General features: G+C 38.8%; 1 protein-coding gene across 1 annotated transcript in view; it reads right to left on the bottom strand.

Moving 5' to 3' along the window:
- RMDN2 (regulator of microtubule dynamics 2) overlaps positions 1-24,596 on the bottom strand; it is a gene marked incomplete at both ends in the record, with an annotated part of 48,364 nt that extends 23,768 nt beyond the window's left edge. The window contains 5 exons of the mRNA XM_080616628.1: positions 868-943; positions 14,197-14,257; positions 16,347-16,449; positions 17,378-17,570; positions 24,142-24,596. Coding sequence (XP_080472754.1) covers positions 868-943; positions 14,197-14,257; positions 16,347-16,449; positions 17,378-17,570; positions 24,142-24,596 — 888 coding nt within the window. The remainder of the gene's footprint in view (positions 1-867; positions 944-14,196; positions 14,258-16,346; positions 16,450-17,377; positions 17,571-24,141) is intronic.
- Between the last annotated feature and the right edge of the window lie 1,802 nt (positions 24,597-26,398).

The following is a 26,398-nucleotide window of genomic DNA, read 5'->3' as shown; positions in this document are numbered from 1 at the left end:
TGTCCACAAAATATCCAGATAGGAGCTATGTTTTCATGCCCCAAATCCTGAATTATTCACATGAATTTCAGTACTCACTTGTGAAGAGGAAAACCTCCCTGAAAAGGCTACTGCTAACACTGCAGGCTGTTTTAAAATTCCTTCCTTAAACAACTGCAGTACTTGTGTTATTTGTCATTTTCCCTTCGTTGTTCCCAGCTTGTCCCAGCTCAGGGCTTAGCTCTCTTGGCACAGCTCATGTATAATTAATGCTCTCTTGTAGGAAAGCTCCGCGACACTCCAAGCCCTAACACGGACATGATGTGATAGGGACACATCCCTGGCATTCCTTGGGAAGTGGAACACATCTGCTGCCTTTCACTGACACCCAGAAAGGGGGGATGCTGGCTGGGAGGGCAAGGGATGGAAAGTGCCTAAGCAACGGCGAGGACAAGGATTGGAGGGAGTAGCACATATAACACAAACTGCTAACTCTAAAAAACACAATTACCTTTGAAAAGACAGTGTTAAAACAAATATTACTTCTTAAGGATAGCATGAAGGATGATTGCAGAATTGTTTTATCTCATCACTTAATACTTTCTGGTTTTATTTTCTAACCAGAATTGTTACTCCCTTTTCCTCCCCCCCCTTTTGACTACAAAATTAAACAAAAATCTTAATGCTGTTCCCAGAATCCTACCTGAATTCTTATATTTTGTAAGCATATATTTGCATATATAAAGATATCTTTTTCATTTTAACATTGACATCAAAATAGACCTGTGAGGCTGAATTACTGTGTTGGAAAAATCTGTCTTCAACTATATAAGGAAATAATTTAAAGGAATAGCTTAAAAAAAACCAGAAAACCCTACAAAAACATACCTTAAAGAGATAACCATTCCTGATTTTGTTTTGTACACTTTCAAACTGAGACATATAGCCACACATAATTGCAAACCTGAGAGGGGAAAAGAAAAACATACACACATACTTTTCATGATTTAAATAAAGCTTTGAATCAAAATACAGAATATTTCAATACCTAATTCACAGATTAACACCTTTCTTCCATCTTGATGGCTGGATAGAAGTTTGTCATGAGTGGTACATAGTCAGGAGCAGACAAAAAACAAAACAAAACAATAATGGAAACAGGAAGAAATTTAAATGACACTATTTGGGCTGTCAGCAAAGTGATAAAACAGGGATTACTCCTCTGAAATTTCTACCATTCAGCTCAGAGTGCAACACTTGCAGCCTGGCTCTGCACTGACAGAAATTTAACTGTACAGGCTGTGCTCTGCAGTGCTATGCACTGGGAACGTGAACACCAGCAGTGTGGTACCTCATCTGGGAAGACAAATCCTTGGGACATGCTCAGCAGGAAGCTGCATGGACCTCATAAATCATTCACAGTCATCTTCTACCCTTCTCAAGCACACTGGTCATTCCTGCTACTTTAGCGTTCTTTTAATATCCTTAAAATTATTTAAAATCATACACGCACATTCTGCTCTAACAGGATTGCTACTGCTATTATTAGACGCCTATTGCTAAATTATTAACATAATTACTATTGTTGAATAGTACTCTTATTGTACTGCTATTGTACTATTGCTAAAATTATTAACATAATTACTATTGTTATAAATTTGGGACACTGATGGGTCACTGACAGTGATAAATGAGATAATTTTTATTAAAAATCTGTATCTTTAAACAAGTATAATTGAAAATATTTTCAGAGGTGTCAACCTATAAAGATTCAGATTTCTAAGCAAGAGAATTGTCTTACTGAATATTTATTTTTTCCCTTAGCTTTTTCCTAATTACTTCAACGACTAAAGTACCTACCATGTATAAGGAATCTCCTGCAGACATCAGTTGTGCTATCATTTGACCTATTTTCATTGGTATTAAAACTGCATTTTTGTATAAAACTAACAGAATCACCAAATGGCTATTCAAGCAGCATAAATTAATACAGGTTATTTCTATAAATTTTTCAGAATTTTGCTTTTGTATTAAAAAATTTACAATGCAATATCAAGTGAATTGAAAAATTAATCCTAAAAGAGGGAAAACAAGTTGAAGTCCAGAGGAAAACATGAGTTGTACAAGAAACTTATCAAGATAATCATGGTAACAGAACCTCAACCTGTATAGCACGCATAGTTTTTAAGCATTACTGAACCTCATCTTTAACTTCTTTATGTAATGTAATTATTCAGGCTCCAGTGAATCCTCATTAAAATGTCACTGCTAATAGAACTAAAGAAACCATTTTATTGCTTACAGTTATAGCTGATGGCTTTAAGATAGAAATACTAGTGCTCCAGATTGTTGTGTTTTAAGTCCGTAAGTGTTCTCAGGTAATGCATGCAAGTCAGCATAACAACAGCAGCTGAATCTGTAAAAACACCAGACAGACTGTCAAACACTGTAGAGCAGGATGCATGTTGTGACCAATGTGCACTGAACAAAATCTGGCTAATGGCACCACTACTTCTGACAGTTAAAGCTGCAAGGGGAACGCCTTTTCTGTGGGAATGAGCTGCAGCTGAGGGGAAAAGCAAGGGGTGGGGGTCAGGAAAGTTCAGGTATTTAGAAAGAGGGGGAAGGTACTGAAAACTTTATTAGGCTTAAGTAACTCATGCAACATTTCCCTTATTCCCTTCACTCATTAAGTGCTAATCAGATAAACTCAGCATACCATAGCTAAACGGATTGCTGCTACAAAAGAAAACAATGAAAAGCGAACAAGCTAATCCAGCATCTTGCAGTATTTCCCTGTCTGTGCGTGACAAGAAAGAAGGCCTTAGTTTAAACTAGTTCAAAGAGAAACTTTTACTTACAGCTAAAATCTCTGGGGAGGGAAATCCCAATAAAACTTCCAACAAATGAAAAATAAGCTAACCTACCCATTTTAATTTTTTATTTTTTTCCAGGAAAAAGTAAGAATGTCTTTCATGTCTTAGCATTTTTTTCTTGTTGGGGTGGGGGAGGTTGTTGGGGGTTTTTTTACTTCATACTTTTGAACTGGGCTAGGCAGGCAAGCAGCATAAATCAACTACTTAATTTTTTGGAGTTCTATGGCACTTCAGAGATTCATTCCGTTTTTTAAAAAAGGGTGGGTTAGCTTGAGTTTTGGTTTTGGGTTGTTTTGGGGTTTTTTTTTGGCAGGTTGTTTTGGTTTTTGTTGTTGTTGTTGGAGGGGGTGGTGTTTGTTTTAGTCCCCCCCCCCCCCAGAAAAGACTTCTTAGGCACTTTAAATAATTTTCGAAGACCTTAAAAACAAAGCAAACTTTATTTTCACTGATGCGAAGGGTGACATTAATCTTAGAATGGTTTGGACTGGAAGGGGCCTTAAAGCTCACCCAGTTCCAACCCCTCTGTCACAGGCAGGACACCTTTCACTAGACCAGGCTGTGCCAAGCCCCGTCCAACCTGGCCTTGAACACTGCCAGGGATGGGGCTGCCACAGCTTTTCTGGGCAACCTGTGCCAGCGCCTCACCACCCTCACAGAGAAGCAAACGCTCAGAGAAAACGAGGGAGGCACTAACTGCATATACTAGCTGTTGTCTGGTTCAACCCCGACACCCGTTCCGAGGCTCAGGTCTCCGCGGGCGCCGCCGCTGTGCTCTGCCGTGCCGGGCATCCTCATGCTTCCCGCTCCGTTGTCACCTGCCCCACCTCGTGGTGACACAGGAACACGGCAGGCAGCCACAGCACACGGCCCTCTCGCAGCTCGGCTACATCCTCACCTTGCGCCCTACTGTGAAAAACTGTAAAAATTGGGGGGTGCGAATTAAAAAATAATCGCACAACAACGCTCAAATTCCCCGTAAAACTGATAAACTGTGCATATCCTTTGTTAGAGCAATGAATCCTGGTTTTCCTCACCACCACTGCTTGCCTTATGCCCTTCGAACAGCAAGATTAAAATACCACTTACAGTACCTTCACAGAGAAAATAAAGAGAAAATTATATCAAGTGTTGCAAGCAAGTTGCATATCTGCTGAGCTAGTGCTACTCCTGGGTAATGTGAAAAACCAGCTGCAGACATGTTCATCTAAATAAATATAGCAATCATAACCTCATTAGATAGGCACAGTATTTCTGTTAACAATAAAAAAGGTATTTACAGGTGTAAGGAAAGTTACTGAAAACAGTGTAAAAGCATACAGATTAATCATCCACAATTAATATTCCTTTTCTAAGCACAAACACAACCAAACTAACTCTAACAAGTCAGTACCACATCCCTTTGCTGCAAACAATGTCACTGAAACCCAGACTCACAAGAAGCTGTAGTTGACAGAGGTGGATGCAGAACACCTATGTAGCCCTCACACAGAGGGATCCAAATCAAGATGAATTAACGATTTCCCTTCTGGTGTTCCAGAATTGCTATACATATTCAGACAAGGTAAAACTGCAAGGGACATACCTTGCCTGCTGCAGAAGGAAGAAGAGCAGGTTGATCCAGTGAGTTGTATTAAGCATGTTTGTAGGCAACCTGAATTTTAGTACCAAAAATGCAGGAGATGCTACCAGCACTTAAGAGTCTGGCAACCACAGTTTATTCCATACAAGATGAATTTAGAGAAAGATTTAAAGTCTCAAATAAAGATTGAGCCACATCAGGACACTCAAATATAACAAGTTTTACCTTTTCCCTAATAAATTTCATAAGCCCAAAATCAGAAATAACGTGCATCTTCTCAGGCTTGTTCCTCCCTCTTCTACATCCTCTTCCATGTATCCCAAATCCAGAAACCCCTCTTCTTTCATGTAGACTTTGGAAATGTATTGGTACAGGGCTTACACTTGGAATTCTAGGTCTTTCTCTTTCAGCAGCCTATTATGGACAAGAAAGTTTTTCTTTATTGTAACTGCTACAACTTTGTGAATGGGAAGAGAGTTTGTGGCATTTACTAACACAAAATTATTTAATTAATATATTTCATACCTCTTTCACTCCCTCCTTTTCACCTCTTCACACATCTGACATACAAGGTGGTGTGAGTAAAGGCTAATGTGTGGGTAGCACACAACAGGTTCAGTGAAAAAAAGTTAATTCCCATTCCAGTTCTAAATGTGTTCCTTTGTCTCTCCATCTCTGCACAGCTCAGAGACCTGTGCATCCCACCTTATTTCTTAGCCAACGACTCTCTCCTTTACCAGTTTCACACACTTACGAATTCTGACAGTCTGTAATGGAGCCAGACCCTTAGGCTTTCTTTTTAACCTTACTTCATGTGATATCAATTGCCACACAGGCAGATTCTGCAACTTCTGTGACAATTTATAATCCCTGTTGCATTACCCTTCAAGAGATCACAGTTTTCAAATGGTATCATTTTTCTACCATGGCCTTTAATCTATAAAAATGCATCTGATACTAAATTTCTATGGAAAAAATAAGGCATTAGTTTGATATAATTTTCTTCGTGGTGGTGAAGGTATGGAGGCGGCGGCTAAGAATGTGAAAGACTGCCAACATACAAAGTAAGATGTGCCTAGGTGCAAAGTGAAGTCTTTAGCTGGGGTTTTGTTCATGATTTTTGGAAATGTTTTGTTTGGATTTTATTTTCTTTCCTTTTTCTTCTTCTTGGAATGCAACTAAGTCCACTTTGTAGAAACTGACAGAAATATAGGTTTTTATGTTAAAAATTCACCAGAGCACTGAAGCTGACCTCCAGGCAAACATCAAATGTAGCACACACTTGTACAGGTGATGCTTGCAAAAATATAGAAACAATTCCATGCATTAGTTTAAAAAAAGATATCTAAGAATTGTCTCAATAATTTATTGCAACATATACAATATACCGTATGAAGGAAAAATGCTGCTGTTCATGCATATCCACAGAAGTTCACCAGTAGAACATTCGGATGCCACGTTCTGCATTTCTGTGGAACCTGCAACTGTGTTAGATTTCCGAGTTCGAGAAATTTAACTTTTATTTTTATAACAGACACCTTTAGTGCAAATACAATCTTGAAGAAATTAGCAGAACATAGTCTTCACAAATGTGGAAACAGAGTGAAACAACAGCTTTCAGGGACAGTAACACAACAGTTGCTGTTGATGAAAAAGCAACAGGGGTCTCTAAGTTGCCAGCATTATTTCCTCTGTGACCATTCTGGCAAAAAGCTTGCAGCAAATAGATCTTTCCACATATCAAACCTACCTCCTTTTGAATGTTGCAGCATTTAACTGATGCACTACTATTTCAAGAACCTTTTCCTAGAGGATGCATCATACTCCTCTTCACAGGCTGGACTACAGACCTGAGCTCAGTCCCTGGTGAAGGGCTACTATTATGCAAGTGCCAACATCTGCTACCTTCCTTCAGGGGGAGGGAGACACACACTAAGAAGAAAGATCAGCAGATGGAGAACTTGGAGAAGGGACCACAAATACCCCGAGGCATTGCAACGACATTTCTAAACTGAAATATTCCACTGACCTGCTCCGTGAAAAACTACACAAAAACAAAACAATCCAAACCCCTACTAGATTGTGATTAAGTGACTCTTAACAGATATAATCATTAAGCCCAGCAACTGCACAGCCCTAATGCATGACCTTCCACCATTCTGTCATTTAAATGGCCTAACCAGAAATACACAGAAGCTATACATCCCTCTGATCCACTTACTAAAGAACAAGCTACAGCTTTTCAGAAACAGCTTCTGAATTTGCCCTTCTTTATTCAAAATTTTTAATTATTCCTGTAAGTAATTTAAAGCTTATTAAGATCAAGCATGATTAACAACATATTGCTTTAACCATTTCTGGTCTCCCCATGAATCAAATACAGGGCAAAAAATTACTAACATGAAACTTTGTTATATCAAGTTTTGATTGAAAGTATTTTTGCACAAGGTATCAACTCCTGAAAAATAAGACTGTATGATAGAAACAGATGCTTGTGGCTTGTAAGTTGCCTGTCTCTTCTAAGTCTAAATAAGGGATAATAAGAGCAGAAGGTTACAAATATTTAGTTAGAAAACTGGATTTAAAAGTTGTCAGTAGTATGGTAATATCCCACAACAATCTACAATTTTAAAGAGTTTTACTTCACTAGAGACTTACTCTTATGCCATTGCACCCTACAAATCTGACAAATTATGTATTCTAATTCTGTTACTGAGATTACATGATGTTCGCTTTTTGTGGGAAGTTTGTAAAAATCTCTTTGCATGTACATGCCACCTAATAGGAAAGTTCTTCAGTAAGAACTATTTTTTTTTTGTTTCTGCAAAATAACCAAGTTATATGGATTTAAGAACTTGACTTTATCACGCAGGGCAGTAATTTCTTAATCTTAAAGTTAATCCATTGATTGAATTCCAGGAGAATCTTAATCCCAGTTGGGTCAAAACAGTAGTAGGCTATTCTTAGGAACCATCTTCTGAGCAATCTTTACGCTATTATGAGTGAGTTTACAATCTTTTGTTCGCAAGACACACGATTTAAAAGTTTCTACACTTCTGAATACTTTCTTTGTGTAGAAATACAATTTCTACACTTCTGTATACTTTGTATCTCTCAAGTAATAAAAAACACCTTCTGGCTAGGTACTCCACTGTTACAGACAAGTCTTACAGCATCTTTGCAAGCTCTAGACTTTCTCACTGAAATATATTCTACCTGGGACTATCACTTCTTTCATTTGTTTGTATACAGATTACAGCAAGTCCACTAAGAAGTTTAAGTCATACTAGCAAATCAAAGATTCCCTAAGCATCAGTTCTAGCCCAGGCACAAGCTCAGCACAAAATTATATGTGAACGTAACAGTCAACATTTTGAATCAGTCCTGGAATTGAATAACAAATCTCTACAATAGCTAATATGATTTCTACCATTATATCCTTCTCCATTTTTTGGCTTACTAATACAGGTTAGCCAAAACACCCAAGTAATTATTCAATGAAGCCAATCCATTCTCTTCTAAACTGTTGCCTTTCAGTAAAAGATTTGTCAACTCTGTAACTCGCTTGCGTGGACAACCCTCAGCTTGTGAAACTTGTTTCTGCACTTCTGTGTCACACACACACAACAGAGTCTTGGAGCAGCTGTGGTTCAGGGGGGGTCTTCACTTCAAATTAGTAGGTTTTCACTTGATAACTTCAATCTAAATAAGACACGTGCTACTGTTCAAGGCCAGGCTGGATGGGGCTTTCAGCAACCTGGTCTAGTGGAAGGTGTCCCCGCCTGTGGCAGAGGGGTTGGAACTGGATGATCTCTAAGGCCCTTTCCAACCCAAACCATTCTATAATTCTATACGAATCCTATCAGCAGATAAATTCTATAGAGTAACCCAAACTTAATGGCAGCACTAAATTTGCTTTTGGCAAACAAACCAAAGCTCAGTGCAAAGAATGATCTAAGTAAATGTCATGAACACTGGCCACATCTAGTAACCTTTCTATTCTTTGCAAATCTGTAAAAATAATTTAAATGTGATTGCTTAGCTTTAAATAAAAGCACTATTAACATAGGTCTACATTTTGTGCTTTCTGTAATTGCAAAGTGGTGCCGTCCAAAGCAACTATAGCACCGAATTCTTTGCATAGCACTTCCAATTAAAACTTGGATGATAAAGGTGTGAGGATTCACAGCCATCATTTCGGAATCAGTGAGCCACAGAACGATTTTATCTGAGGCTTGGGAAAAACAAGACAACCTGCAACTGACTGGCACTAAGTTTTGCATGCGAGTTCCTTCACAACTTGAATAATTGACACCAGCCGAACAAAGGAACAAGTCACTTCGAATATCTATTCTGCCTCTCTTTAGAGTGGTCACAGAAATAATGAAAGGTTACAGCTATGTTTTTTCTTTCTAGTGTTTCCATTTTCCTCAGTTTCTGAGAGGTCACCATTCAAAAAAGCTGCAGGTTTTTCGATCTCATTGGCAACTACATATTAAGTATGAGTGCATCTTCAAAAATCTGGATTCAGATAAGAAAATTATTCACAGCTGTGCAAGTTTATTACCAAAACAGATTGACTACTTCAAGATATTTTGCTCTGTTCTTTCTGCATATATTTTGACAAATTTAATTTGAGGATGAATATTGGTTACTTGTCAGTATTCAGACTGGTAAGCCCGCCAGCTTTATTGCTGATGTATTTTATAATACAGGTTTACAAAAAAACATCGGTCACCTACTAAAAAGATACATAGCAATTTTTTTGTTTTTAATCAAAGTAAATATTAAAAGTAAAGTGAGAGAGCTGAACGCTGGGCATACATCAGCAAGGGTTTGCTCATGAGACCATGCCATGAAATTCTCCTGGTGAAGACAAAAGATACATCCTATTTCCCAGGCAGCTTACAGCAGTTTCATAAAGCAGGAAGAACGCTGCTCTGGAAAAGGGATGTTTTTGCCAGTATAACTCATCCACACTAAGGCTTTACTGGAACAGTTATATCAGTCAGGGTGTGCGATAAACAACTTTCAAGCAGCAGTGATAAGCTTCCAAAAGAAACTTTCAGAAGTCTATAGCCTTAAATCCTTGCTTGACACACATGGCATACATTTATAATGAAGAAAACAAAACCATTCAAAAGGGCCATGTTCTAAAACATCCTATAGAAGAATTATTAAGAGAAAATATTCAAAAACATAGCAACAAATGACCCTTTTTGATGCAGAGGAAAGGCAGCAAATAACTTTAAAGACCAATTCAGCTCCAGTGAGGTGTTCTCTATTGTCATAAAAATTCAAAAGTAATTGAGCCTAAAAGTGAAAATAAGAGCATATGGCTAAGCTATTGGATGGGTGTTAAAAATGTATCCATATATCTATAGATATCTATCTCAGAAGTGGATGGCATATTTAAAGGTATATATATAAAAATGCTAAATACAAATTAAATTGCAACTTCCAAGAGACATATGAAGCAATAAGAAGAGGCTGTATAAATAAAGCAGAAGGAAAAGAGACATAAATGAAAGTACACAGCAATTAGCAGTGAGCAAATCATGACAAAAGCTGAAACCAACAACGCTGAATTCAATTTTGTCTTTGTTTATATTGCCTCTACCTCCAAAGGGTTAACTCTAAGTAGAGAGCAAGGAACAGGACCAGGAAAAGAATAAGCCTATCATTTAATCCTCACTCATTCAGCAAGCTATAATATATTTAACAGCTTAAGAGAACATTAGAAGTAATGTATTAGTGGACAATACAGATAGCTATACCAAACATGAGTTAAAACCTCAATTGTGCTGTTAGGAAATATCAAAATCCCTTAGAAATAAGAAAGTGAAGGTTAGAAAGAAATGAACCAAAGCTTTCCTTAGTCAAGATCAGAAAGCCAGTTTCCTCACCAGTAACTGAGAGACAATGAGATAACCTTATATGAAAAATGAGAAAACTGTCTATAAAAACAGATGGGTTTATCTTAGGCTAAGATTATATACCTTATACAGCTTAAAAAAATGTTATGTTAGCAGTGAGATGAAGAGGAGGGGTGTTGGTCTGAGACAGGATTGCTTTCATACTGAGCTTCCATTCATGCTGAGTTTCTCATCTATGTATCTGACCTCCTGTTACAGTCAGTGGAGACCCTATTCAATTCACAGTATCTCTGCCTGCACACTGATGCCTACTGGCATTGGAGATATACTAGGGCTTTCTACTACTTCCAGTTGCTGGCATGGAAGGGTACAAAGCCGCAAAGGTCCTGTGTGATATCTGCCATGCCACACAAATATCCTGGCACTTCAAATGGTGCATATTGCCTGTCTACTCTCCATTCCCTGAAAGTGGAGGACAAGTCCCTTGCTCATGCATACAATGGAGACACTACATTTAGGTGTCAATCTGCAATTGGGTACTGCCTTTCATCTCTGATCTTGGGTAAAACTGGTATTTCATTCTTCTGTAAGTGACTACCTGCTCGTGATCCTAGTATTTTTGTATAAATATTTATAATGTTTTTTCTTTTAAGTTTTGTTTTCTCTCTTATTGTTCTTGCACACTATGTATTTCATATTATTTTTCACATATTATTTCTTCATGCCTTAATTGTATTGCACTGTTTGCTGTTCACAAAGAGAAATGTTGTGCAATATCTACTTATGAGGTTTGGCAAAATTCTGTTTGTACACAACTTAGCACAGGTTCTACAAGGAAGATTCACTGAAATCTTCTTTCCTGTTCATGGGGATTAACGTGTAAAATAAAGTTTAGGGGAAAAAAAAAAAAAAGGATAAATTTGCATTAGCCAGGCTCAAACAATCCAGATCTGACACACAGATGACTATCCAGATGTAGAAAATGGGTAATGCAGAAAGTCTCAGAAGAAACAAAAAAGGCCAACGTGACTGCTATCTACAAAAAAAAGGAAAGGAAAGGACAGGGGTTACAGACAAACCAGCCTAACCATTCCAGGGTAAATTATTCTATTAAGTGCAGAAGCATACAAAAGAGTTAACATCAGTTTGTAGAAACAAACAGCATCAAACAAAAATATTTTTCTTCTCTGACAACATGAACAAGCCTGGAATATTAGAGGAATGCAACAAATTAGGTATAGCTTGACCTTTATGTGGCCTCTAACTCTGTTCTATACGATGTGCTTCAAAATCTAACCATGGAAATACTGTTTAGATTAAATCACCTGTAGAGATGGTTGCAGAACCAGGCTCCTGTGAGTCTGAGCATCATAATATGTGTTCCACAAAGTTTTGTGCTGGGTCTGTTAGCTTCTAGTAATTACATTAATGAAGTAAATGATTTCAAAATTCCACCTAACAACAACAACAAAACACTTCTAAAATAAAACTGCCATCTGGGAGATGATGCAAGCATTTACAAATCTAGATGACCTCAGTAAATGTTAGAAATAGTCTGCAATCAATGTGAAGCCAATGAAATGTGTATAAAGTACTCTACCAAGGAAGAAAATAGAAACGTACAGTTATAAAGCAAGTCAAACTGGTTAACCAGCAGCACAGAAGAAAAGGATCTACTGGGACCACAAACTGAGCAACAGTTGGTAGGCTAGACAAAAAACATACAAATGTCTGGATCGTGGAAGTCCATTCTACCCAGTATTCACAGCCTCAGAGCAGCATAAACAGTATGGGGCATTACACTTGAGAAATGATGCATCAAGTAAGAAAGACTTTGGAAAAGACAGACACGCAGATAAAATATTCAGAAAAAAAATATTATACCAAGCTATTCAAATCTGTGGAGTCCATTTACAGTTAGAAAGCCACCAGTTAGAGGTGATAAAACCCTGCATTCACTTGTAGACCCAGAAACAGTTTTCATCCCAGAAAAAGGATGAAAACTGTAAACCACACAGAAATCTATTGCCTGTTATAAAAAGCAGTAGCTTACAAAACATAAGATTTTCCTCTTTAACCTCTCAAACAGGCTTTCCTGAGCTAACCTCTGGTACACATCTCCTTACACTCATAATTCTTCCTTTGCTAGATGTGCCTGCCAGTACAGGATCTTGCATCTGAAGTCCAGCAGACCACCTACATCTCCCTGAACAACATGTAATGTTTTATCACTGTAGTTTCTGCCAGTGAAATATTTATGCTAGGAGATTTTGTCAGTCTCATGGGCTGGAAAGGAGGGACTGGATTTGTGCTTGCATATGCTTTTGTGATTGTTTATACACATAGCTCTAGCTGAGAGGGGTACACCAGCATTACCCTGAAGAACTGACCTCGGCTGTGGTCAGTCAAACAGCAGAAATGGTTGTAAACTGCTTTCAGTAGGTGTTCAAGCTATGGGGTTCAAATCACCTTACACTCAGTAGTGACACTCAGGTGATCCTCTTCTTTGGTTCTGCTGCCAGAGGGCAACCTCTGGCAGACAGGAATTAACAAACAGCTGGGGAAGGCCAAAAGAAAATTCTCCTATCTTAAACTGCCAGATTATAGCCACATGGGCCTAAGCTTCACCTTCAGGCATCATCATTACTTTCAAGACATGAGAAAGAGCATATGCAAATACGGCTGTGGCAGTGAAGCTTAGCCAAGATTCCCATAGCACTCCACTTCTAGCATGTCAGTGTTACAAAGCAGGTGTTTAGATCACTAGTTGTTATAAACAGAAGGATAAAAAAGAATCAGAAATATGGCAACGCTCACAGGAACACAGTGTGGAACAATAACAGCCATTCTTGAAGTTTAGGAAAGAGAGACCAAGTCAGAGAGTCACCTAACAAAATGAAAACATCTGTGTCTAATCAACTATCTAAATCTGAGACAGCTGACACATGCTCCCTTTATTGGCAATAGAGATGTTTTCAACTGAACCTCAGGAGATACTCATCTCACCCTAATGCAGATGGCCAAAATGGACTCAGGTAAACTGCACTTCAGAAAAGGCTACTTCTTTTTAGATTGTGAAGCAAGCTTGGGATAAAAGGATTTGGTTTACATATGTAAAAGTTAAGTGAAATCCTACCCTACATGCGTAATGACAAAAATTAATGAAGAACATTGACATCAAAATGGGAAAACTAGCAATATTAGAAATCATGAGCTCAATAAAATTGATTAATAAAGTAAAACAGAGAAACTATCTACTAGAACTTATCAGAATTATCTTTTACCTTATAATGTTGATTCGATAAAAAAATATTTACATTTGCGAAGAGTTTGTTATTCCTGGCAAGGTCTACAAAATTAATCCAACTGCCAAGCTTGAAGAAAAATGATATGGTAAAACAAAAATTGAGAAGTTAATTCAAGCTTCCATAGCCCTTTCATTGCCTATTTTTAATCTAAAATCTAAATTAGAATTTAGATTATTATAAAGAAAGGACAAAATATGAGGTCAAATGTCACTATTTTGCAAAGTGTTGAAAGACAAGGTAAATGAAAAACTATGGCTTCTCTGAGTAATAATATATTGGTTTAAGCAAATACTCCCTTCTGCTTTCCATGGTACATACTGAAGTATGGTGACTGAGGTTTCACATGCCATAGTAAAGACTTCACAAAATACTTCAATGCAATTTTTAGCTGCAACTGATAATTGAATTCCATAAACTATGAAAACTATTAGTGAATCATTTATGAAATTTAAGTCAAACTGTAGTATGATAAATGTAACTTGCTGCGAGCACTGTTTAGAGCCACAGACAGTTGGGATTTTTTGTTAGATCTGATATATACATACAAGTTGGCAAAAGGCACACTTTATCAAACTTACCACTGGTGACTCTCAGCACTCTTGTCATCCAGCTGAACAGCCTTTTCAGCTTTAATCTTTCCTGTAAATGGAATACAATATATTAAAGGATTTATTGCACTTTTCTGTGGTTTATGCAACTCCCAATAATGAAACAACCTCATGTACTCTAGCTGCAAAGAAGAAATTGCTTCCCATTCTTGTAAACACTTAACTGGATGATGTAACATCCTGGCTTTACATCATTTACATAACCGTATGTAAATATGCATGCATATATATGTGTATATACATATATGGGTGTGATTTTAGTTTTTTCTCTTAAAATCCAATTTAGATGCATCTAAATCAGGAAAGATTGGACTAGACTGCCAAAGGAGGCCGTGTTGTGCATAAGACTGAAAAACCCTTAAAAGCAGGTTAAAGAAGCACCTGTCAGAAGAGCAAGCAAAGCTGTTTCCTGTCTTGTGTACAGGAATGAACTAGTTGCAGTTCCTTTCCAGCACAAAGGCTTCCATTTAGCTCCACTTTTAACTGAATGAAGACGACAGTCGTTGATTTGATCAAACCCACGCTCCCAGTAGTAAGTTCAGATGAGATGCTTTGCTTTTTGCAGTCTCAGCTGCAACCAATTACACCACACTGACATTTCTGTATTGCAAGTTAACTTCATCAAAACAAAGAACAGCATACACAGGCCCTCAACTCCCTGGAATGAGAAAACCCACAAAACTACTGCCAGCTCCCCCGCAGTCTCAATCCCTCTACACCACTTCCAAATGCTGAGATGAAAAAGGCTGCTGCCACCCACCACTTCATGAGAAAGAGCCAAACTAGGCTGATTACTCAAGACCTAAGACCCAATTTCATTCCACCATTCTTTATCTCTCCCTGTCTTTTGCCATGCCATTATTTTTCATCAGCTGAAGCTACATGTAGTCACTGGTAAAAGCAAAGGATCCAGCAACAGAGTTTACTGTTGTAATTTAGTCCATGTCATAATCCCCACTGCACTTCATGATTTCCATACAAATAAGCCAAATCGCTACTAAAGCAAAGCCAGCATCAATTAAATAGCTAAAACAGTGAAAGTCTTCAAGAGTATTCAGATGACAGGATTATAGGGACAAGGACCTTGGACAAGCTAGGTTGGCTATGGAATATGTAATCACAGCACAAAAGCATGACACTGCCTTTGAGGTTAACAAAGGGCAGCCAAAAGTGCTTTGCCAGTGATGTTGTCACTGCTAATAGAACAAAAAGTAGAAAACAGGGAAAGAGTCACAAAATAAGAACTAAACCTTGGAATACACTTGGAAAATCTGAATTTGGTGCAACAAAAAAAGGGAGAGGCAATGGAGAAACAAAGGAGACAGAGAAGTATTCTCACATACAGGCAAAAGGGATTATTTTAAGAACCGTGTGTTGACTGGAGGAAAGTGACACACGTAGAAAAGACGTAGGTTTTACCGGAATAAAGAGAAGGCCCAAAACAAAAAGGGAAGCGTAAACTATTCCTCTAGCTAATATGCATCCAGATAGTGAAAGAAAGAGCGATGTTTTCAGAAGCAACAAAGTGCTGCAAAGAAGAAAATCAGGATCTTGTTGAGGTTAAGCTGTCAAGCAGGACACATAGGGAGAGATGCCTGGAAGCAACATCAACTGTCACACAAGACTTCTGTTTCTGGTCAACAGTTTTTCCAGATTCAGAAAGTATTATCACCACCATCACCACAAGAAAAGGCTGCTAACATGCAGGAGTACTCTTTTACCGCAGGAAAACAAATCGTGAGTTTCCCATGGAATTTATTTATTCCTCTTGCTCTCCCAAAGATGTAATTAAGAAGTTATGCTGACATTATCTGTCTGGTTTTTTTTCTTCACATTCTGTATCCATCTGATTCTCAACACGATATAGGATTTTAAGGCATCACGCAGAGTCAACAGTATCTGATTAGGACCCACAATACTCCTTCACTGATTCTGGATCTCTCCAGTGGACTGAAGTCGTATACTGTGGCTGTTGATTACCCAAAACATCATTATTATGGTACAAATGCTCCCATTTATTGGACTGGAAATGTCTTGGATTGGAAAACGTAACTGAAGCTCAAACATCTTTCACTACATTCAGATGACATTCTATATATATATATTTTTCCTCTGCTTACCATCAGCAACGTATTTCCTCTTCTCATTAGCATCAGTAGCCATCTCAAACAGATCTCCATAAGCACGTGCAAGTCTCCAAAGAAAGTCCACACAGTTTTCATACTGAAAATAGAGGACATCTGGGTAACTAAATTGATCAGAATTAAAAGTTTCCTTTCATAATGCTTAAAGCAGGTTATCAGAACATGGCATGAATATTTGGTTATTTTGTATCCTTCTATATTATTTTTATTTTATGCAAGAACCACTTGACCAATTATTCACAACCAAAACACACCTTTTGGAAATACCCTGGACTGTCTAAAGAGGTTTACTTCACAAATGAAATTTAAAGTTCTTCTAATATAAAAAATAAAAAGGTAATCCAGTAAAGCACAACAGATTCCTGAATGATGTGACGTGTATTTTCTTTAAGGGTGCCATAAACACCACACTGACTCATAATTAGTATCTCATCTACCTTCCTGGGTATTTCAAAGTGTAAATGAAAATACAATCAGAACTAATGTTTGCCAAATCAGAAGAAACTGATACACTGAATTAAGCACTGAACATCAAGCCACTTTGAAATTTTATCTGGAGTTACCTATGAGCACAGTACAGTCAAGGGAAAAGTTCACAGGAAGTAAACGTTAAGGTATAAGCAGACTACAGACTCGCAGTCTGATTTCTTGAGAACATGAGGTCAGGTTAGTACTTAATTCCACAGGACTTTCTCACACAGACCCTTTTAAAACCAGCTGAAATAAATATCATTACTTTGTCACATCCAAGAACACATACACTAAAAAAAAAAAGCCTCAAAACAATTGAGCCTGGATGGGACTTAAAACAACAAAAATTCTCTGCCCACCCAACATGAATATTTACACCACCTTGAAATACTTCTTTTTTACTGCATTTTAAAAATAATCATGAAATTTCATCTTCCATTCCTCAGTTCATTTTAATGCTTGTATTAAGGAAGTTCTCAAAAGCAGTACAAAGCATAAGTTAACAGCAATGTAATATTAAGTTTACCCATTAATACCTTGTCATCTTTCTCAAGCAGCAGTCTGAAGCCCTCCTTTTTGTCATTCTCTGAACCCTTGTGCAAATTGTCCACCTGCTGTAAAAAATTAAACAACTCTTCGTCTTCTGATTTCGCAATGGCATCAGGTGATTTCTTATATCCTTTTTCTTCCTCAGAGTCTCCTTCAGTATCAGTATGAGCTGTAAGATAACTAAAATCACAGAAAATAACCATCTTTTCAAAAAATACCTGTAAAACATTTTTCAATTCCAATACAAAAATTTCAGAGCACAATTTCTTCCAGTTGGCCAACCTTAAAGGTGTTCTTATTAATGGTATCAAGGTTATTAGTATTATTACTAAACCTTTACCTTCAAAGGGACAGTACAATCATATTCCAAACTTAACAGGCAAGTTATGTTTAACACTGTCCTGCTGCCTAATAATGAATTTAAAAAAATGCAGATGCATGTTGGAAACACAGGTATCCTTGAGTTTCAAACGCAGAAGGCTTTCAATCATTAATGTGTATTAAGATGTGATCTGGAACCCTGATTAGGCCTCTTGAACTCTTAACCTCAATTTCCCTATTTTTTGAAATAGGAATGGGCTTACTCCAAATGAAAGCATAAGTGCTATAAGAACCACTTACACAATGTTTTGTTACACATTTTTAAGATCTAAATAGAAGCAATAACATCACTGTTCTCTCTTCCTTTATTTCTTTTGAACATTTGGAAGGTCAGGGTATCTGAAACTGGGAAAGAGCTTATATATTAATTTATTATGCTTAGTGCACAATTACTCAGCACAAGGCAGTCAAGGTCAAAAAAATATTTACAAAAGCCATAAATACCATGCAGAGATAAGCAGGTGGCCTTACCGTCCAAAGTGCTGAGCATACATTAGGGTCCTCTAATTTCATAGAGAAGCAGCTGAACGGCGCTATTTTTTAAAACTAGCTTTTTGCTTGTGCACTAAAAATGAACAGAAAAGTCTAATCTTATCCATTTCCTCTTTTGAAAATACTGTCCTGATGAGAAATAATAGTGTAGAAGTATTAGCTGCCAAGTTCAGAGCTTTTTAAAATGATAGCTATGAGCAGAAAAAACATGAACTAGTCACATGAAGCAACTGAGTAATTGAAGCAAGCCATGACAGTCAAAATATATAAAATCTTTTTTTTTTCTTTCCCAGAAAAATAACCAGTTCCAAATGTTTGCAATATAAATGGAGATTAATACTCATATGGCTTTTAAATATTCTGGTTTTAATACATTGCATTTGAAAGTGACCAGAACTAAAACACAAGCAGATACACTTACAGCCTGTAAATGAATAGCTCATCAAGCCACAGAAATGCTAGAGGTGGCATGACAGATTTGCTGCAAAATTAACCCAGTAGTACAGGAAAGGAGTCAAAAAAACATTTAGATAAAACAATACATAAACCATATGTACGTGTTCAAACTGAAAAACATGGAGCAGAGGAGAGATGGGAAACTTCAGAGATTCCCACAGATTTTATATAATCTTGATGATGCTGAAGTTGATAACACATCCTATCCTGCAGATTCTTTATCTGTAAATCACCAAACATTCATTTTAGTTTTCCGAAGCATCTTTAAAAATACAGCATCTTGTTCTTCCATAGTTATTTTGAAGTGGGTGCATAACATCACAGATAGGCTGCATTTCTCGGAGCACTAACTTGACCAAAAGTCAGGGTCACCGAAAGGGATTCTGTGGGAGGGAGCAGTCTTTTAGCTCCAATACATAATCCTATGATGTGAAATATGTTTTGAAAGCACCTTTCCTCACATAGTTTGGATGCTCCACCCCCTCAACCTCTGCAATTACTAACATAAAATAAGGGCATTACATAATATAAAATAGCAATAACTAAGCAGCAAAGGCAATTTCAAATTCCCCAATGCAACTGTAACACTCCTTTAGCTACAGGACTTTGGGCACTGCATCAACACATGCTGCCTACGCAGGTAGACAAGAAAGTAAGGAATCAGTGTTTGGAAGTCAATGTTGTTATCTTTATCTTTGCTGCATAATCATCTCCTAAAATTTCTATGATAGCTACTGTTCCAATTTTAGAAAGCACACAAAACTGGTTTTTAGTAAATGGTACTCTCCCAGCAAAAATATAAAGGCCAATATATATACTGGGCTGACAGCCAAGTCTGTTCACTCCAAACAAGCCCAGCAGAGAGTTTCATCAGCAAACTGTCATGGCCAAACACTTTAATTCGTGACATCACATAAGCTATATGAGAATATTCACTGACACACTCAAATGGCAAAAGCATAAAGCAGGCCACTATCTAACTGATAATAGAATTTAAGAGGAGCTAATGACAAAATACCATGGAAGAATAATCTTTTAAGACCAGGCCTTACTGCATTAAACCTTTCCTTATTCCACCTCTCCTACACAAACATGACCTTCAGGCCACGTTTGTGATGAGAAACAGCAGAGAGGACAGGTCATTTCTTTCCCACTTCCTCTCACCTCCACCATACTGGAAAACTCTGTCCTACCTCGTCTCTATCTGCTTTATGAATCCTCAAAGAATTTTAATGTGGAGCACATCATCTTAAGCCTTAATGAGAATGCCATGATTTTCAATTTACTTATTGACTGTGTGCTTTAAAGAAGGCAAAACAATACCTACAAAACAATCTGTGGGTAGTGAATACACAACAGTGAATATTTTTTTTCATTTTAAGGCAATGCCGTTATTCCTGGGGTCTCACACAAACCATATAACCCTTGTGCCTGCTGACATACATGAGTTACACACTAAGGGGCAGAAGTTTCTACACACCCAAGAAAGAATGCCATTCTCAAATAAAGGGAAGAAAATTATTAAAATCTTCTCCAAGTTTGGTTTGCAGTGAATATACAGATATCAAAACATCCAAGGGAGCACAAACAATTGCTAGTGCTCAAGATACAGCATGCTAGTTACCCCTGGGACACATCAACATTCCTTTAGACTTTTTCTTTCTCTCCTCAGAAAAATCACTTTATACTGCCTTCAGGGGGTCCTCTCTTCCTTGTCTCTTCTTCTTCAGCTCCAGAGCTGACATTGCTGCCTTCCAGCATTTCTCACAGCAAAAGCACCAAGATGTCAGCCAAGAGCTTCAGGACTGACTTGTGATGAGTTCCTACCTCACTAGTCACGCATCACACACCCCAAGCAAACTCCTACATTGCTCAGGGGTCATGGAAGTAAAGTGACATTAAGGTAATTTAATTAAGTATAAAGCATTAAATATCACTTCAACCATTTTGGCAAATTAGGCATAAAGAATGTATTTCTGTTTTATTTCTGATGACATTCATTTTCTTACTAGCTCTGTTTGATCCTTATCATAGCTGAAGTGTTTTAAGCATGAAAAAAACACATTAAGAATGCAATACAGACTTCAAAAAAATAAACAGCTAGGATTTGTCCTAACAACTTGGGTAAGCTGCACTTTACCAACTTGAACTGAAGTTCAGTTTTATTAGAAGATAGGAAGTCCCTCCAGCTACTTAAGGACAAAATAAGAGTGTAATAAGAGTATAACATATTTTAATATAAAACTACAATAAGAAGAGCTTGATCACTGACTTCAATAAAACAGCTAGCAGGCTTATACTTCTTCTCATTCTAGAAAAGCATGTTATGAAAAAAATTTCTATATTAAAAATAAATAAATTAAAAAAACCCAGGGCTAACACAAACAGAAGTGGGGATTCTTTTTAATGAAGTTTAAAAACTCCAAAAGTCTAAGGGCTGATGACAGTAATCCAAAAGAGAAATTCACAGAAAACATGGACAGTCATTGCTGTTTGGTCTATAAATATTTCATATAATGCTGACATCTGCAATTTTACCTGTTATTTTCCTGCAAGAGGTTTTATCAGATGATAAGTAGAAAAGTAAGTATTTGCATGTGATAAACATATTGATCAACGCCTGAGAAAATAGAACCTAAAAAATGTCTAGTCAGTGTCAATTTGCTTTCATATTTATTAACAATATATTTTATTTAAAAGAGAAAAACAGTGGTGAGAATGTGAGGAGTAATGACCGACCATCAACACTGCTGGATCACAAAGGACTGGTCAAAGGTCAAAGAACAAATGGAAACTGTGCTAGAGACTCTCTGGTTAAGGGGTTAGGTAAATCCAGGCACCTAGTACTCGACTAAAACCCCTTGAGCTACATGGTATAAATTTGCTCTGCTGGTTCAAAAACCATGTTGCATTGCCTGTAAATTGGCAGACACTGGGCCTAGCCAGGTATCATCTGTTCACAACACTTCAGCTTTTAGACAGATCAAATACCATCTGTTGTTTCCCTTACAACTTTGTAAAAGTTTACACAAACACCATCTCATCCACTCCTGCTAATTCAGTAGAAAGATGATTATATGTCTCTGATTGATCTGGACCAAATTCGCGCTGTATGACCCAGCAGAGTGTGTATCCATCAGCAGTGATAAATAGCCTTCCACAAAAACTCTGTCAAACCAGACTTGGGAGAGTGGGAAGAACAACACGTAGCATTAAAAGCTTTTCTGGAAGAATTTACAAATTTGAAACCAATGTATTCATGCAGCACAAGTCCACACAACTCTAAAGATCACTTTATCTGTCAATTCTCAGCATGTACCCACTTGTCAGTAAAAACCAAAAGTGCTTAACACAAGCAAAAAATTATTTGTCTTGCGCACAGACAACCGAATGCATTATTGTGTGTGGAACTCACCACAGAACATTACAAAACAATGCACATGATGTAATACCTACAGCACATGAAGTGGTGGTGCACATTAACTGGAAAAAACCATGTGTTGTTATTGCCTCTCACAGCAAACTCTCACAGAACTTGTACCACTGTCATTAAAGTTACAGAAGACCTCAGAAAAAGCTGTATATATTGCAACTGTACACACACTGGGATCAGCAACCTATTTCCATTTGCAAGGAAAAAACTAAAACAAAACGAACACCCCCCCCAAAAAAAAACCCACCACAAAATTACTGAAATGAAATTATATTTAAAGAAGATATGCAAAATAAGCACATCAAGTACAAGGTGTTAGTAGGAAAAACACCTCTTTTGAAAAGGTATTAAAAAACAGCATTGGAAAAAGCACATACTCAAATGACTAACACTATCTATAACCTTGAATTATCTTCCTTTCCTCTGACCGTACACAAATACTTATCAGTTGAGGCCTTGCTTAAGGACATACTTGCACACTATAATCACTTGTATTGGATCATCCCACCAGCTTCTTCGTCACACAGAAAAACCTGAACAGACAACCTCCCTTGGCTAGTTCCCAAACAGCAAAGCATCTCTCCTGACCAGAAAACAGGATCAGCCCACCTGCTAGGTGTGGAATAGACCCTACATTGAGTCAGTGAGCCTGATTTTTCATAAACTGGTCCTTATCTACATCCCCAAATCTCTTATGTATAACACAAAGGCCTCTGCAAACCAACCAATGGATAGAACAATCTGAGAAAATAGAACGGAAATGTTTCTACACCATATGAAGGAGGAATGCCTTTTAATTCTCTTGCCAATACTCTATGCTTAAAATACAGAACTAGTTCATAATAGAACTGACAGGTCTCAAAATATGCTATCAAAATACAAGACTTGTGAAGCATGTGGGCTGGGATGTAACACAAGAAGTTCTGCCCACAGGAACTGAAAATAAATTTGGAGAAGCTCTTAAAGAATAAAATTCCATTAATCATATGGAGCATGTTACTAACTTCAGAATATTACAATTAATTAATGCATCTTTAAAGAAAAAAAGTGGCTTAAGATAGGCAATTTACAGACATAATGCTGCCTACACAGGCATGTTAATACACTGAGGAGATGGTTCAAAAAACCAAGCTGCTATAAACATACCCTTATTAAATTGCATGTAAGTATCTACTCTGATTATACCAAAACAAAGTTGCAATTACAGGAGAGTTATGTCATCATCATTTTTACATTACTAGTGGTCAGTATACTAGGTAACAAATGAAAAGACAGAAATACAGTCCCCCTCCTGGACTCCAAGTACATCTGATCCTTCAGCATGCTCCTCAACTCACATCAGGACACAAGATGCAATCAAAACTAGGAATTTCCCACTTTACTGAACCAGTACCTTAAATACCTCATGAATTCTTTTTAACCTACCAGAAAGTGTAATTCAACAGCAAATACATAAACATTCTGCCCTTTACACACATGTTGCATTTGGACATAGCTTTCACAGCATGTAATAATTTCAGGCAGAACACTGTCATAACTCATCTGTAAGGCCTGCAGAAGACAATTACTACAAAAAGCACGAGTGTTTGTACAATGTGAACACACACCATCAGAAATAAGACTATTTATTACTAGAATCACTTTTAAAATTACACCATTACTTTAAACTTTGCCTTCATTGCAGACTTATGTAGCAATACTGTAATACTGCACCCTTAAAAGGCTGTATTAGGCCTGGCATTAAGCCAGCTTCAACCACAGTGCAGATTCAGAGGTGGTCACTCACAGTTTTTTCTGATCTAAAAATTACTAATCTGAACTTCTATTTCTCTACTCAGGGAAAGAAAAACAGAACCAAAACAAAAAATGACAGAAGATATATGTAAAACTTTCAAAGGACTCCTATTTACAATACAAAGTTTCACACACATAATGATGCAATTTGCTCTGCACGTGTACTGTAGTATGTACAAAATATTACTGACTCACCCCCCTTCACTTTCTGCCTCCTCAGAGCTGGTAGTTTCTGCTGCACCAGAAGCTGTCTCAGCTTTTCTCCGCTTTGTTGCTCTGTGTGATGGGCTTACTCTCTGAACATCTCCCTTCCCTTGAAGCTCCTTGCGAACAAGCTCTTCAAGCTTTGGAATAGCTTCTTTCAGAAATTTCACCTCTCTCTTCAGTTCTTCCACACTCACTAGCAAGTCATTCAATTTTTCTAGTATCTGCAGTTGCCTTCCATATAAAACCATTACTGCTTCTCGCTCATTCGGAGCTTCATTTTGCAAGCCCACAGAACTAAGCCTGTTACTTGCATTTAGGAGCACAGGTATACGCACAGCTGCACCGGGTTTTCGGATCTTTCGGTACCATATCACCATCAGACTTACGCCAGCAGTCCCTGCCATTATGCCCAGTATTAGTCCTTTATTTTCGAAGCGAGACATTTCTGCACTCTCCTAAAATTGTGAGACAACAACAGTCGGAGTTAAAGATGTTTCTCCTACTCTACCCATCACCAAAGTGTAAGGCTGGAGCAACTGGCGCGCACTGCAGACAGAAAGTTACACTACAACTCCAGCAGATTCCGCAGTAGAAGGTGCAATGTGCTGCCACAGCAAAACGGGCTCGGTTACGGGTTTAGGGAGTTCGGGGGAGCGAGGGGCAGACTCTCCCGCACCGGCACGTGCGGACGACCGCAGCCTTCACTTCGAACCTTCCGCGCATCTCGGGGTTTTGTCGTTTTAACGTCAGAAACTCTTAGGACCGGATTTCCCGCAGCTGCACAGCGGCGGAAGCCCGGCTGCCAGGCCGTAAGGCTGCGAGGGCCCTCACCGCCCTTCCTAGGGGTGTCCCGCCGCCGCCCCAGCCCCACAGCTTCGAAGGGTCACCTCCCCGAGGGGACCGCCCGCCCCGCAGCCCGCCCCGCCGCGGGTCGCGGTCGGCGGCAGCGCCGGCTCCGGGCCCAGCGCCGCCCCGTTACGTACCAGCGGGCAGGAACGGGAGCGAGTCCAGCCAAAGCGCGGCGCCGCTCGACCCCACAGCTCTCCCGCCGCGGCACACTAGGCGGTGGCGGCGGGGCCGCCCCGGGGCGGTGATACCCGGATCGAGGGGGACGGGCCGCGGCCGCAGCAGCAGCCGGGCGAACGGGTTCAGGAGGCACTGAGCCGGGCGGGCTCTCCTAGCCCCAGAGTGGGCGGATCTGCGGGCTAGGAGCTGGGGCGGATCGCAGCTCTGGGAGTCCCGCCAGGCGGTGCTTCAGACATGGCTCGGACGGAGTGCTCAGGTGTAGGTATTCCTGTTTATGTGGCTCTCTTCAGTCTGTCGGCACTTGTTTCACCAATTTAAGCTTTGCTACTTCTAGGCTCTAGAGAAACAGTATTTCCACAGCATTAGAGGAGAACTGAAGCTGCAAAATTACAGAGAATCTGTAAATGAAAGGGGGAGTGTCACGAGGATGGAGCCAGGCTCTTCTCAGTGGCAAACAATGATAGGACAAGGGGTAATGGGTACAAACTGGAACACAAGAGGTTCCACTTAAACTTGAGAAGAAACTTCTTCTCAGTGAGGGTGACGGAACACTGGAACAGGCTGCCCAGGGGGGTTGTGGAGTCTCCTTCTCTGGAGACATTCAAAACCCGCCTGGACACATTCCTGTGTAACCTTATCTAGGTGTTCCTGCTCTGGCGGGGGGATTGGACTAGATAATCTTTTGAGGTCCCTTCCAATCTCTAGCATACTGTGATACTGTAATCTCTGCCTGTTGCCAGGAAGAGCAGCAGTCTCAAAAGGTTCATTGCAGCTTTAGCCATCTAAGGGCCCAAAGCTGATTTCACCAAAGTGCATTATAGATTGCCCAAAGCCATGGAAGAACTTGGGTTAAACAGGGTGTAGGGAGTTACTGTTCCTGCATCTCATCAGGAACACCATTTGTATCAGTGATGCTCACAAGACCTTCTTTTCTCTTTTAGGACAGTATTTCTTTCTGGATCTGTTTCCAGTGCCTGCTGTTTCTAGCCTTGAATGGAAGAAGGATCATCACAGACAACTCCTTGTGTCCATTCATCTTCCTGAAGTCTTCTGGAAGGGTACCAGGATGCACAACATCCTGCCAGAATTTGGAAGCATTAAACTCATGTTCTTCTGCATGAGAGCTCAAGGAAACCACCACAGAAACCATTGTATCTGTGCAATGATAGAAACTGTTCTTCAACAGTTGTAACTTTCTTCAGCCGTATCACTGGGAAGC

This window comes from Psittacula echo (genome assembly GCF_963264785.1).
Source record: "Psittacula echo genome assembly, chromosome: 4".
Classification (NCBI taxonomy): domain Eukaryota; kingdom Metazoa; phylum Chordata; class Aves; order Psittaciformes; family Psittacidae; genus Psittacula; species Psittacula echo.
Note: the sequence above shows the minus strand (reverse complement) of the source record. Positions and strands in the feature narration are given on the sequence as shown.